The sequence below is a fragment of the Acomys russatus genome, chromosome 24 (genome assembly GCF_903995435.1).
Source record: "Acomys russatus chromosome 24, mAcoRus1.1, whole genome shotgun sequence".
NCBI classification, from domain to species: Eukaryota; Metazoa; Chordata; class Mammalia; order Rodentia; family Muridae; genus Acomys; species Acomys russatus.
Genome location: NC_067160.1, coordinates 9,720,410 through 9,735,842, shown reverse-complemented (window position 1 = coordinate 9,735,842; position 15,433 = coordinate 9,720,410). Strand labels below are relative to the sequence as shown.

Sequence of the window (15,433 nt, the reverse complement as noted above, 5' to 3'; positions counted from 1 at the left end):
GGGGCACGTGTAGACAAACAGCACAGAGAGTCAAATAGCTGTTCCATGAATTAAACTCTGCGCTCATGTGCGTCTGTATGTGTGTGTGTACATGTGCGCATGTGTGTCTGTGTATTTCATCTCCATGGCAAACACAGACCAGGAACTGCCAACAGCCAATGCAGTAAATGGAGGAAACAAAATCTAAAACCTCTCTTGGCGGAACACACAGCCCATGCGCCTGGCCTGCCATGGCCTGTGCTGCTCATTGGTGGCTTGTGGCGTCTGTGAGATTCCCGAGTCTTCCACTCTGTCCCTCTCACCCTTGAATCTGGCACCTTAATCTTACCCTCCTACTTCTGAACACTTCCTTTCCCAGCTACTCTTTCCTCTCTGCCCTGGATCTCCTCAGGAAAAGCCCCATCAGTACCCGTCAAACATCTCTCCTAGCCCACATCTATCTATCTATCTATTTATTTATTTTGCCCAGCACAGTGTTATTTCTAAAGCCAGGCTCTGGGTTGTGTGCTTCCTAGAGAGTTAAAATTCCTTGAGTGGCTCCTTGGTTGCAAGGCACAGAATGGGCCTTAAGTTCCAGCTGAGCGCCAACTGTAAGCCAATTCCAGCATTAAATTAAAAGTTCCCGCCCTGTGGCTTACAAAAGCCTCGCCATCTGCGGGCTCTTCTGTGTGTGTTCTGACCCTGTGACCCTTTGTTCCATGCACACACTTTCTCCAGCTATCTCTCTGACAGAGAACAGTTAGCTGATGTGACAGCATTTATGACTGTAGGGTCTAGACACATGCATGCCTCTTTACCTCTTGGAAGACAAACACCCAGGCTGGCCACTTCCAGCACCCAGAATCTCCACAGCAATGGAGTGGTAAGTTTTGGTAGAATAACATTGAAGTGGGTATTTAAGTAAGTACTGGGCACATTTCATCATTAGATTAATAATTATTTATTATTTTAATTTTTCTGTCACTCTTTATGCTTCTAGATGGCACAGGCTTATTTCCTGTAGAATGAACTCTAGGAAGGAGCTAATATGCTAAATTTACACTTTTCCAAATTTCCTTTTCTACCACTAGGTGGCACCAGAGACCTCCAGCAGATAACATTTCACAGCTAGCCAACAGCCTGAGAGTGTTCACTCATGCTTCAGAAAGCACCAAGTCATCCCCACTCTCTACTCTGAAGGTTTAGGACAAAGGTCCTTGAAAACTCAGAATCCTCTCTAGGTGTGGAAGGCACGATCAACTCTCTCAGGTCAGGGTATGTTGGGTAAATATTTTCAGTCTCAGAAATAAAACATTATTAATTTGGAAGTTTCTGGAAGGTTGCCCTATTCCATAAACTTAATTTATATCATATCAAAAATCTGTCTGTATGAGGGTACAAGACCATCCACATGTGTATACTATTAGCACACATAGGGAATTAATGAGTCACAAAGCTACAAATTCCACTCTAACACAGATGTCAATCATGCAGAAAGTGATTTTTCTTTCTTGATTCTAGAGTTGTGTAGAAGACTTAGAATGCATTCTTGTAAAATTTAAGATAAAACTATAATATGATTTGTAGACTAAAAACCATTATAATAATATTGTTATAATTATTGCTACCTAACTGATGTGAGTCTGTGTGTGTGTGTGCAAAATTTTTTTTCTAAAATTCAATTAAATTATATTTATTGTAGCTATCACCTATTTCATTTTTATATGAGTTTACTGCATTAGAAAAACACCATCAAGCTAACTTCTACTTACTTGCATTCAGCATGTCTCAAAAACTACACTTCACAGACACAAAGCCCATAGGATTTCCCCAATTTTCTATCCAGTGCTAGTCACTAAGGATCTAATTGATGCATGTATTAGCACCAGTCACTTGGGAGCCGAATGCATCATACTTTAATTATACTCATAAACTGAAACAGGTCTATTAAGTCCTTGATTAGCATCTCTACCCCAGAGGAGGGTACCATTAGGTCAGAAGATCTATTGAAGTGCTAGCTTGTTTAGGAAAACAGCCGTTGGCAAGGCAGAAATTGGGCCATAAACGAATGGCAGAAGCATAATAAACAAGACAATAACTACCGAACTTTGAGAATTTCCCCGTAGTGTTGTCACCCAAATAGAAAACAAGAAAACGAGGAAGTAATTTTCATCTGGGGGTATATCAATCAATTATTCCTTTGATTTATCTAGTGAGCATATGAGTTCAGGCCATAATCATACACAAACTGTTTTTTTTTTTTTTTTTTTTTTTTTCAAAGTCAGGTGAGGGAAATGGCTGGTGGTATTTGCGAAACATGCCCACAATTAAAACTAAAAGCAGATAACTATAACTGAACGGCTATGTAGCAGACATTGTGTTAGATGTTGCCTTGAGTTTTCCTTTTTCTTTTTTTTAATTCAGTATTGTTGACAATCTTAACAACAAGTGGTTGATATTATTCACTTAACAGCCATTCATTTCACCCATCACCAATTTTTTATTGAAAATCTGCCATGGACAAGGTCTTCTTCTAGGGCAAGGAGCCCTCCCTTTTCTAGACCATCTTTCTTTTAGGAGTCACTATTTTTTTTCAAATACCAGGTTCTAGACCCTAAAGCCCAAACCCTACCCTTATCAGCTATATATTCTAAGGTTTAGTATGATAGTATTCTCCTGATGAACATGAGGGAAAGAGGACCAGGGAAATCCTATGTTCATATGTAGAGAAAGCACTGGATTCACAAGTCCAATCTCACTTTTCAATCTACAGATGAAACTTGTGTCCACAACAGGAAAATCCCTTCCACACGCATTGCCTATAGACTCACTAATACCTCACATGTAAGTGGTTTCTCTTGAAATGTATGAAAAGGCTACTATAGCTAAGCCCATAACAATTGTAAGTTTTGTTGTAATTTCCCAATTAAGCGATTACCAATGTAGTCACAATCATAAGGAAATTAGATGCTTTTAAGATATTTGTGAGAAATCATCAAAGAGTTTATGAGAGAACAGTTGTGCCATCTTAACCATTTTTAAAGGTACAACCCTGTAGTATATATAATTATGATATACATGCAATGATATATACATACAAACCAATACACACACTCACACACACACACACACACAATAGTAGTACATAGTAATAATGGTCTAATTCTTAATTAATTCCAATATATCTGCTGCTAGATTTCCATTCAGCTTCAAAAAATCATTTTGCAAAAGATGTTTAATTTTTATAAAAGGCTGAGAACACTGTGCTTCACATGCCCTCTGCAAACATTGGCAATGACACACTTTTATCAAGTGCCTACCTGTCCCTGAAACTCGGCACTGGAATCGCGCTGGCTGCCCCTCAGAGGTAACTGTGTCCTGAAGTGGAGTGACAATGGCAGGGGGGTAAAGTGGCACTTCCTGATCCGGAGATACAACTTCTGGAACTAAAGAAAGAGACCTCAGCATTTGCCACGGTGAAGTTCACCCACAGCCCTCCCAGTCGTGCCCCCACAGCAGAGTAACCTCAGAGTTGGGTAGCAATCTATTGTTACTACCCTGTGAGAACCGGCTGGCTTCCTTGCCACTGGGGAGGCCCAGGGCCTTCCTACCTTCCACAGAAAGAGAAGCCGCCGTCGTAGCTACTCCATAGTCATTCTTGGCCTCGCAAGTGTAGACCGCAGCATCCTCTGGGAAGGCCTCGATGAGCAAAAGCGTGTACTCCTGCCCGTCATGGAGGAATTTGCACTTGAAGCCAGTGGAAAGCAACTGCTCTTCCTTGTACCAGGAAATTTTGGGCTGTGGTCTGCCTGATATCACGGTGCAGAAGCGAGCGGGCTTGCCAGACTGCACGGTGACGGGCTGGAGTTCCTGCAGGACTTGGGGCGGTTCGGGAGCTACAAGACACCACCGGAAACCAGGCCATGAAGGAGGAGGACAGACAGCATGCAACTCTACACTCTATTGTGTCAAGGCGTTATGTGTCCAGAGCCAAAACCTCAGGGTTGTAATATCTTTACTTGCCTCAGAATATGAGAAATATTCTTTGTGCTAACAGGGGATTTTGTTTTTCTTTCAAGGAAAGGAAATAACTTTAGAAAGGCTTGTTTAAAGAATGTTTCATGGGACGTACCGAGGAGGCCAGGTATGTAAGTATGACACCATTCTGCTTTGCAATCAGGCACACCAACGGACAGCTAAAAATCTAGAACAATTCTCACATCCTATTTATTTTTAAAAGTCATTCGAACAAATTCCATGGTGAAAGGGCTTATCACATCTGGATTATAAAATACCTTACGAGTACGTATGTACTGTGTATTAGCTCATAATCTCTCTGTTCCATACAGAGGCCAATGGGACACAGTCCATAAGCACTGACTGGTTCAATACTATTGTCTATCAGTAGAGTGCAATTAAATAGGTTTAACGAAATCCAGTGCTATGATTGTGCTAATCACTGTGTACTCTCGGAGTCAGATGGGAGGACCACAAACAGGGTGAAAGGGATGGCATCTGGCACCTCTTTGCTTCCCTGTGTCTCCATCTCTTCTTCTACGACAGCAGAGCAAACACAACTGGATGCTATGACAACTGCACTTTCTAGAGACATGGGGGAGATGGACAAGGGAGTATCCTTATGAATGTTGAGGCGACTCCTAGCACCCCTCCATATGACTCAGGGGAGTTTTACTCCACGACAGTCAGAGATGTGTCTGGGAGGCAGGTTCTGGTCTTCTCTGTGTGTCTAGGTTAGGCTCAAGTCCTTGCAAGCTTTAAATTCAGAGCTGGGGTTTTGGGTGATGAACGCAGAGGTTTACTGAGACCCTCCCCGCCCCCCAGGACTGTTAGGAGGCTCCTGATAGCATGAGGAATTCCACCTCCAAAGGCTAAGTTCTGATTTTAGAGCCTCATGACACTCTGCCTGTGGCTCTCTTGGCACTCCAGGGTCTCAAAGGAGATCTTTGGGTTTCCTCAAGCTTTGCACTGAGGGCTGAAGACATGCCCATTGCTTGTAACAGCAAAATTATTTACACTTAAACCGTTAGGACAGAGAACTACAACCGCTTAATGTTGTATCTGAAAAGCCATCTGGCATTTATTACAGTTGACACACAGTGGATGTTCAGTAGTGTCAATCAAACAGAGGACATTCCGGCCAGCAGGTGCTTCCTGGAAATGACATCACAATAGCCCTTTCGGCAGCCGCTCTCTTCTCCACAGGGATGACATGAACACAAATGCAGTCACATCCAGATGGGTGCCATGATTCTGTTAGAAGCTTCTCAGGCACCACTACTGTGTTAGTGGCGTCAAAGAGATTATTACAGGTGAGGCCACAACATACGTTGAGGTCTAACACGTACCGTTGACATAGAGAGTCACAGAACTCCTGTTTCTTCCTGCCACAAAGGTATATTCGCCTGCGTCACTGTGCCTGGTCTCAGATATAAACATCCGGTGAATTCGTCTCTCCACCACATACTGGTGCCGTTCTTGGACTTGGAAGTTGATTTCGATACCGTCTTTATACCAGTGGGCGTCAACGTCGTCTTCATTGACCTCAAACTCAACGACAGCACGCTGCTTCTCGATGACCTGTTGACAAGAAGAAAAGGGACTGAGAAATGAATCTGATTTTATTTCTATTAACACACTTCTAAAGCTGTTCACTTAGAGAACAGGAGAAATCAGCACGTCACGACATAACAAGTTGGCTGATTATAGCACATTTTAGTTTTTTTTTCCCTGCGTATTTTTGAACAAGTAGTACCCAAATCTCTTATGCAGAGAATCAGGCTTATACCTGTGCTAATGAGGTAGGCTGCCCAAGGATTCAAATTATTTCATCTTTAAAAGTTTGTGGTTTAATAAATAATAACTGACATTTTACGTCTGGAAGTTTTTAATTATATAGAGAGGTCTTTGAAGTGACTCTTCAACCTGATTTCACATTATTATGAGCTATAACTTTGTGGACTAGAGAGCAATTACTGTCCTCAGTTTAAAAGTGAGAAAACCAAGGTTCAAAACTAGAAAATAAGGAAGGAGAGATTCAGCTGGGTCATATGAGTTTTCACTGCAAGTGTTTTTAATACATTGCAGGCCTATGATATTTTTTTCTGGAAGAGAAAAATCACGGAGCTTAACTCAAAATTAATTTCTTGATATTCCGTCCTCCACTATATCATTTGGAAAGGGCAGCACACATAAGGGCAAGCACAGTGCACGGTGTGCTCCTATGTTCACACACCTGCTCAGCAGTTAGTGGGACTGTTTGGGAAGGATTAGGGGGTGTGGCCTTGCTGTAGTGGGTGTGTTGCTGGGGAAGGGCCTTGAGGTTTTAAAAGTCTATGCCACGCCTAGTCTTTTCTCTCTGTCGGACGCCTGTGGATCAGACTGGAAAGCTGTCAGATCCTTTCCCAGCACCATGCCTGTCTGCTTTCCAACATGATGATCATAATTAATTCTCTGCAACTGTAAGCAAGTCCCCCAATTAAGGGCTTTCCTGATAAGAGCTGGCTTGGTCTAAGTGTCTCTTTGCAGCAATATAGCAGTGACTAAGATAGATGGCAAAAGTGCCTGTTTAACAGCCTTGCTAAGAATCTAGCACTGCTCACACTGGGATTACTCTTAGATCCATAGCAAGCATGTGCAGACACTCAAGTCCTGTATACCTGCCTCTTCATAGGGAAAAAAGACTGAGAACAAGCCAAGTCCTAGGTTTTCTTATTTATCGCTATGGTGTGAATGTCCCAATTTACAGTTTAGCTTGTTTATGACTGGAGCTGCATGGTAATGCCATTTACTCAACAGCAAAATTTGTGCAGCTGTTTTAAAATTTTATCTTTATTTTATTTTATACATTTGGGTGTCTTGCCTGAATGTATGCCTGTGTGCCATTTATATGCTTGGTGCTGGAGGAAGCCAGAGGTGTGTGTGTGTGTCAGATTCCCTGGAACTGGAGTTAGAGATGATTATAAGTTGCTAGGTGAGTTTTAGGAATCAAATCCAGGTCTTATGGGGAAGGATCCAGGTTCTTAACCACTTAGCCATCTCTGCAACCCATCTACAGCTACTTTTTTTCCTGTAGCTCTTTTAATGAAAGAAATTATCTCTATAATGAAAGGACATACTTGTTGATTGACAGGAAGCTGAGTTACCTGATGGCATCATAGTAATCTAAGCCAATGGGACAAGATGGTTTCAATCTTAAAAGTAATGTGATTAGGAACATCAAAAGTAATATATATATATATATATATATATATATATATATATATATATATATGCATTAAGAGTTGGTAAAAAAAACTATTGGTGGTTTGTCAAAACATACATCATGTAGGCAATACCTGGACCTCCTTTTTAATACTTCGGATGCGGACGTCTCTGCCCTCTACAGAGAGGTTAGCGGTTGACATGTTGCCTCCTGCCACCACCGTGTACTTCCCAGCATCAGACATCCGTGTGGACGGGATCAGAAGACGGTGGACATATTTCTCCTTCTGAATCTTTATCCTGTAGATGGAAGGAAACTGGAGCTTAATGCGTGGGATTCAAAGGACAGCTGGAGGAGCCAGAACACAGCAAGGCAAAGTAACGGACCTGTCTGCTATCTGCAACTCTTGACCATCTTTCATCCACTGGACGGTAATGTCAGGTTCTGAGACTTCACATTCAAACATGGCTCGTTTCTTTTCCAGAACCTTAATGTCCTTAATGTGTTTCCTAAATTCTATATGGCGAGCTGGAAAACAGAACAAACATGAAAAGTTAGCCTTTGACATCTTTAATGATATGTAAGTCACATGCTGCTTGATTTATACATTTGCAGAGGTATCTGACCCACAGACAGGGGCTGGATTTGATAGCTATGAATGTGGCCCAACTCAGAATCTGTAAACGTACTTAGAATGTTTTGAGGACGGTTTAGAATTTATTTTTGTAAACGTATTGCATTGTTCTTAAACACAAACAAGACACCATCTCACTACAGTGCCATGTAAAATGAACACATGCATGTTTTCAATTAGTTAACACATGTTTCAGTTAACTAACACAGCCGGACACCCTGGATTTAATGCATGGGCCAAGCCAATGTGGCCCAGAGAAACCAAAGAATTAGTCCTGATTTGGAGAGTTTTATTCAATGGCTTCCATCGTAAATATTGTATAACCACCCCCATAATTTTAAGGCCATTTCATTTTCCCCAGAAAGAACTCAGGCATAGCTTAGCCATCATATCTGAGGCCACTTCCCATCGCTTCCCGCTAGACAGGAGCTAATGAAGTGTGCTCAATAGATGTGTGTGTTAGGGCCGTTTCATATAATGGACTTATACAGTGCATGTTGCTCTGTGGCTGGCTTCTTTAATTTCTCATAACATTTCCAGCATTTCCCCATGTTAAAGCATGTGTTAGTAATCCCTTTTTATTTCTAACTACTATGTCCAGTTGTACGGCCAGAATGCACTTTATTTATCCAATTCATGAATTGACAGATTAATTCTTTACATGGTATGTTTGGCTCCCACCCCCTCACCTCATTGTGGATACATTTAGAATACCATACCTTCCACATAAAGGGTGGCCGTCGACGTGGCTTTTCCAGCCACAAAGGTATAGTCAGCAGCATCCCCAAAATGAACATTCCTGATGTTCAGCGAGTGTGTGAGCTTCTTGGTTCTCATCTGGCACCTGTCAGTCGACTTGATTTCCACACCATTCTTTAGCCATTTGTAAGAGATGCCTTCATAGTTTACGGTCACCTCGAAGGTTATAGTGTCTTTTTCTTCAGCATTGATGTCTTTCAGCATGGATGTAATCATGATTGCTACAGAGAAGGATTAGGAAAAAAAAAAATGAAGCACCTGAGTTTGCAATGTAAATATGTAGGGGGTGGTAATAAGTGCAGAGTGGGAGTTTCAAATGTTTTTTGTCTGATTATAATTTGGAGGTGGGAGCTTTGACAGTGTTCATGAATGAGAAGGCCAGCTGAGAGAGTGGCAGGGGCACACAGTGAGAGGCACAGGATCATTTTTCTAGGTAGATGAGCTTCTGTCGATACTGTTATAGAAACTTTTATGCACATCAAGAGGCTAGCAGAGGCTCGCTGCAAGCATACAATAAGAGTTTTCTCAAGAATGTTTCTAATAGATTCAACGATTGTGAAAAAAGTCTAAGCTATGCAAGAAGAAGCCTGGTAAACATTTAGGTATGTGTATGTGCACATATAAACATCCAGAGACAGACACATGCATATGTGCATGCACACAACATGAACATACACACACATACACACTCACATGGACCTACATCTATACATTTACTTACGAGTCACTGTCAGGGTAGCGCTGACTTGGTCATTGCCACAAACAAACGTGTACTCTGCTGAATCCTCGGTGCTCGTGTTCATGATGACCAGCTGATGGAGCTTCCCCTGGACAACTATCTTGAACTTTTCGCTCATCTCAATTTCCACGCCATTCTTCAGCCACATGGAAGGAACGTTGAAGTGGGATACCTCGCACTCAAAAGAAGCCGCTTTGGTTTCAGGGACCTCAATGCTTTTCATAGTCTTTGTGATGTGTAGTGCTTGGGAGGGGGGAAATCAGAACACTCTCAGTTAATTCCTTTCTAAACACAGACGAAGGCACACAGAGTCATAAGCCCAGCAGCATGCCCAGGGAAATGCAACAGAGAGACTGCCAGACACTTACTCTCCACAAACAGCTTGGCTTTGCACTCCAGCTGCCCAACCATGGCTGTGTACTCCCCAGCGTCGGATGGGGAGATGTTCTGCAGCATTAGCTTGTGGACCTTCCTCTCTGAGACCAATCTGTGCTTGTCGCTCGGCTTGATCTCCACGTTTTTATGGAACCATTTTACTGGAACCGTGTCATGGGATACACTGACCTCAAAGGCAACAGTGGCATTTTCCAAGGCGGTCACATCCTTTGGTTTTTTAATAATCTTGACAGCTAATGAGGAGAGTTGGAGGAATTCAGTAATGTGGGGAACCTAATAAGAGCCACAAGTTATCTACCAAGAAATGTCTGGGTCAACTTACTCTCAACGTGCAGCCTGGCACTGGCTCCCAGCCTGCCCAGTTTGAAGCCGTAGACAGATTCGTCTGCCATGGCGCAGTTTTTAATCTTCAGAGAGTAAAGTGTTCCTTTGACTGAGATCTCGTACTTGTCATTGGAATCCAGGACGACTCCATTTTTGATCCATTGGACACCTTTGACATCTGGGTGTGTGAGTTCAACAGAGAAGACAGCGTCCTGTGTCTCTGTCACAGTGAGGTTCCTCAGAGTCTTCTTAATTTTGACAGCTGCAGAAGAGATAAGAATTGGTTTGGAAAACAGCAGTGAATGACCAGCAAGCCAAAGAAGTTCTGAGCCTGGTCACTGCCTGCCAGAGTGCAGAAGAATGGTTAGTCAACGTTTGGTAGTTCTGTCGGCCCCTCATTTTAAAAGACACTTGGCAATGACTTAAGAAAATCTGAGATCCAGTTGGAGATGGGCATTGTGCAATGGTTGCACTATATTTCAGTGACATGATGTGTGCATACCATATACTAACAGCTTAATAGACTGATTGGAGAAGAGTGAAAAAGAAATACGGTATCAGAATGTCTGATGCAATTGTTTCACAGACCCCAAGCAATGATTTAATCACAAACAAACAAAAAACATCTGATGAAAACTTGTACATGCTCATATAGGATTTCGAAGAAAAAGTTAACAAAGTAATGATTTAAAATGAAGATGTATGTGACACTGAACAGTCCTTCGGCTTGACTTTGACAGTGGTGACTGTTAAGACAGTAGCAAGATTTGGGAAATACAGGGCTGTCCTTATGTTACTGACCTTCTACTTTCAGCTTGGCAGATGTTTTGGAGGTTGCCACCTTGTAGGTGTATTCTCCAACGTCATCTAGCTTGGCGGCGGCAATGACCAGCCTTCGTCTGTGGCCGTCGGACTCACTTCTGAAGTTGTTACTCAGTGTTAAGTGTTTTCCATCCTTCAACCACTCCCCCTCAGACTCGGGGTTGGCAACTTCACATTCAAACACGGCCTCCTGGGATTCAGCGACAGTCTGGTCTGTGAGTGGCTTCGAGATGGCTCCCCCTTCAAAACAAGAGTAGAACACGTGTAAGTCCTTCAAATTAGTCATATGAAAGAAACCATTGCATAATTAAACATCAAATATCAAATTGTAGAACATGATTTTAAACATAAGTGTATTTTTTTAACCTATATTTAGAAAGCACCATGGAAATCCTTTAAGTGTGCGTGATCAAAAAGCAAAAACATCATTGTGCAAAGGGAAAACACCATTTTAACACAGAGTTCTGAAACCTGTGACACACAGCATGCCACATAGGTAGCTTTCCACTCAACTCCCTGTATTTTAAAGCATGCTATTTTGTCCTTTAAGAATTATTTTCTTAGTATATATCTTAGATTTGAGGAAAATCTTGCTGAACAACATGTCAAAGTTGACGATGGGTTTGTTATTTTCTTATTTGAGACAATGTCCTACTCTGTAACACAGAATGGCCCCAAATTCATGGGAATCCTCCTGCCTCAGTCTTCTAAGTGTTTGGGATTATAGTTATAAATCTTTAATCATGTCCATCTTTCAATAGCGCTTTTGTGGAATGTTAAATATGTTTCTTATATACCCCAGTTCCCTGGGCTTTCTGCTTTAGCGCCACCCCTCATCACTGGGAACAGGGTGTCTGCTTTAACCACTTAGTTGCCTGGGCATCTGTTTTCCTCTAAATTCCAAATTCTTAAAAAGGACACACACCCACTTCACTTTTGTGTTTTGAGTTTCTAGTGTCCTTATTAGAGTTCCTATTGGGACCACGTCAAATAAAATCACATAGGGGTTCAAAGATTATGTTTTTACACACTTTAAATGATATTTAAAACAGTCTTATAAAAAGTAAAGGACTTGAGGTTTTACTTGACATGTCTTTTATTGCCAACTCTCTAAGGAAATATTATGTCGTAAAGTAAGAGTCATGAATCATGAGACTTTCATATCAACCAGGACACACTTTTACCACATGACCTGCTTATATACAAGAATGGTTAGATCTAAGAATATTCCCTCCACCCCCACCTCAATTCCTCAATACTCAAATGTAATGGACCAAAAACGCTAATGATGATTTCTATTCCTATGCTGACACCTAGACTATAATTATGACTCTTCATTCTGAAACTAAGGACTTGTGCCAAATGGGAAAGGCGTGTGACCTCTTCACACCACAAGAGAGGCACAGATTAATGAAGTTGTGTTTGAAATAGAAAATATTAAGTCCACAAGAGTGTAGTCAGAGAAAAAGGATGCTTAAAAAGAAATCTTTATTGAAGAGAAGTTAAAATGAAGCTCAGTTTAGCAAACATTTACTGATCATCTATCTTGAGCACATAGAGAAGAGAAAGAAGCAATTAGTTCTACGTCCAAGGGCCATATGCTATCGTGTGGGAAATGAAATAGGGAATAAGACAAGTGTCTAATAAGGACCACGAAGGAGTCAAAGACAAAAGGATCCTGGGATTAGAGAAAGAAGTGGAGAGGTTAAAGAGAGCTTCGTGGAGATGACGGCAGCCGAGACTGATGTATAGATGGCATCTGAGGTGGGGCTGAGCAAACACACTCACGGTTTAGGCTAGCAGAGACAGAGGTGAGGGTACTGTTAGCCTTGAGATCAGTGTGTTAAGAGGCATGGCAGTGGGAAGCAGATGGGGACTGGAGGGAAAATGAGAAGCAATGTCTCTATAGTTACAATAGTTGCTCCCCAGAAAAACTTAGATTGAGAGATCACGATACAAACCTGCCACAGTGAGCTTTCCAGATGTTGTGTTTTCTCCAGCATAAAATGAATATTCTCCTTCATCATCTTTCATCATATTCAGGACTGTGAGTTTGTATATCTTCCCATGAACTTCGATTTTATATTTAGAACTGGGCTTAATTTCCTTGCCCTTAAAATTCCACAAGACATCGATACCTGAGTGGGAGAGCTCAACCTCGAACACCACATTTTGAGTTTCCGTGCATGTCAGGTCACTGAGGCCTCTGATAATTTTAATTTCTAAGGGAAAAGAAAATATTAGATGGTCATTATCACAGGGAGACTGGAAGATGCTTGAAGCAATGACTAGTGACGTAGAACGGCCCTTACTCTCCACAGAGAGGTTGCAGCTGGTTTCGACCCTGCCAACCACCAGCTTGCAAGGCCCCTCGTCAGAAGCATGTGTTCGGTTAATCACAAGTCGCTGTTTGGTGCCTTTGACAATGGATTGTACACGGTCGTCAGGCTTGATCTGTTCATCATTTAGGTACCATTTAACAGATGTCACGTCGGGGACTGAGACCTTGCATTCAAGGACAGCCTTTGTACCTTCAATCACACTGACATCTTTAAGAGGTGTTATCACATCAACACCTGCAAAAGAAGACACAGAAGGAATTGTGTGAATGTGAAATTCATTTAAAATTTCTGCACATTCAAGTTCTTTAGCTCAATACTAATGGGGACATAAAACTAGATCTGGGATTATAGTTCAGCATAGGGATCTTGCTTTATATGCGAAACACCTTGCTTTTGGTCCCTAGCATCACATTTATTTATTTATTTATTTATTTATTTATTTATTTATTTTAAAGACAGGGCTTCTCTGTTACACAGAGCCTTGGCTGTTCTGGACTCTCTTTGTAGACCAGGCTGGCCTCGAACTCACAGAGATACACCTGTCTCTGCCTCTGAGTGCTAGGACTAAAGGTGTGCGCCACCACATGCAGCTCACAATATTTTTAAGGATAATAATTAACATAAGACTATGTAAGACTCACTATAGACAGAGACACGCCCACTGGTAGAGAGTCCAAGGGCAGGAATAGTGAAGGAGTAGTTCCCAGCATCTTCTTTGGTCATGTCTTCAATAAGTAGCATGTGGGACTGTTTGTCTATCACAATATGAACTCTATCACTGTGCTGTACTTCTTGGCCGTCTTTCATCCAGACACCTTCCACATTTTCTAAGGAGACTTTGACTTCAAGCTGAACAATGTCACCCTCGCAGACCTTTTGGTCACTAAGTCCTTGGAGAATAGCAATAGGTCGGGCTGTGAGAGATAGGGGAAGAAAAGGAATGTTGTTATTTTGTCATTAACCCTGCTGATGAAAAGTGCAGCTGTCAGGGATGGGAAGACTCACGTTTCATCTTTAGTTTACAGGTTGTCTTTTTCCCATCGACAACAAAGCTGTATTCTCCCTGGTCCTCCTTGGTTACATCCTTGACAGTGAGGTTCTGGCGCCCGCGGCGGGATGTGATTGAGTATTTGCCGTTGGACTTTAGCTCCACATCGTTGTGATACCATTTGCCTTCTATGTTTTCCGGGGATATAATACACTCTAACTCTCCTGAGTATGACTCTGGGACTTCTATGTCCTGAAGTTCTTTCAGAAACTCAACAACTGCACCTGAAGAATAAAGTGAAGAATAAAATGAATAAACAAAATGAATGTCTTGGGAGAGTTATACAGTTAGAGTGTAGAGAGAGGTGTTGCCTTATACATCTATTATTTCCCCTTCCACTTTCAGGAATTGTCTTCCATAGCTTCCTGCTGGTGGGCTGAGAAATTTTAATACAGGTAAGTTATTTTAATTTTTGAATTAGTTTGGAACCAGGGAGATGTATCTCAATTAAGGCATTTTAAAGTGAGGCAAGAAAGTAATACTGCTTCCAAAAAAAAAAAAAAAAAATTCAAATTGTCAATAGTCTTAACAATATAAATTGATGACACCAGATATAAAGTTTATATATATTCATTAAAATTATTTTTGAAAGAACAAATCTTTAGCTCGTTTTATCACAGAATAAAAAATGGCTCCAGCAAGCAATGCAGTCATTATTTCTTTTACCTTCCACAATAAGTTTTGCTGTTGTTTTGATGTTTTCATCTTCCACAAGTACACAGCTATAGTCTTCAGCATCAGAGGTGTCAATGGTCAGCACAGACAGGAAGTGAACCTTTCGGTCAGAGTGCATCCTATACTTATCTCCTGCATGAATCTCAATACCGTCTTTATACCATTTTACTTTGACAAATGGTTCTGAAGTTTCACATTCAAACGTTGCCATGGTGTCCTTTTCCTTAGCAACAACATCTTGCAGATCTTGTGTGAAAGTGATCAATTGCTTGGCTACAAGGGGAGGGGGAAAGAACACAATTAAACTCTCAATTTGAATAATGGGGAAAAGAAAAGCATTTAAATATGTTAAGGGACAATCATGGGCAGAGAGAGAGAGAGAGAGAGGTGGGGGAGGGAGGGAAGGAAAGAGAGAGAGGAAGGCAAGGGATAGAAGGAGGGAGGGAGAGAGAGAACAAAGAGAGGAGAGAGAGGAGAGAGGAGCAGGGAGGGG

General features: G+C 41.6%; 1 protein-coding gene across 1 annotated transcript in view; it reads right to left on the bottom strand.

The window, feature by feature from the left end:
* Positions 1-15,433, bottom strand: part of Ttn (titin) — a 275,595-nt gene that overhangs the window by 229,114 nt on the left and 31,048 nt on the right. The window contains 15 exon segments of the mRNA XM_051166126.1: positions 3,300-3,425; positions 3,591-3,875; positions 5,346-5,577; positions 7,335-7,500; positions 7,588-7,729; positions 8,555-8,815; positions 9,316-9,576; positions 9,702-9,962; positions 10,052-10,315; positions 10,855-11,115; positions 12,837-13,097; positions 13,188-13,451; positions 13,859-14,131; positions 14,223-14,489; positions 14,932-15,213. Of these exon segments, the coding sequence (XP_051022083.1) occupies positions 3,300-3,425; positions 3,591-3,875; positions 5,346-5,577; positions 7,335-7,500; positions 7,588-7,729; positions 8,555-8,815; positions 9,316-9,576; positions 9,702-9,962; positions 10,052-10,315; positions 10,855-11,115; positions 12,837-13,097; positions 13,188-13,451; positions 13,859-14,131; positions 14,223-14,489; positions 14,932-15,213 (3,606 nt within the window).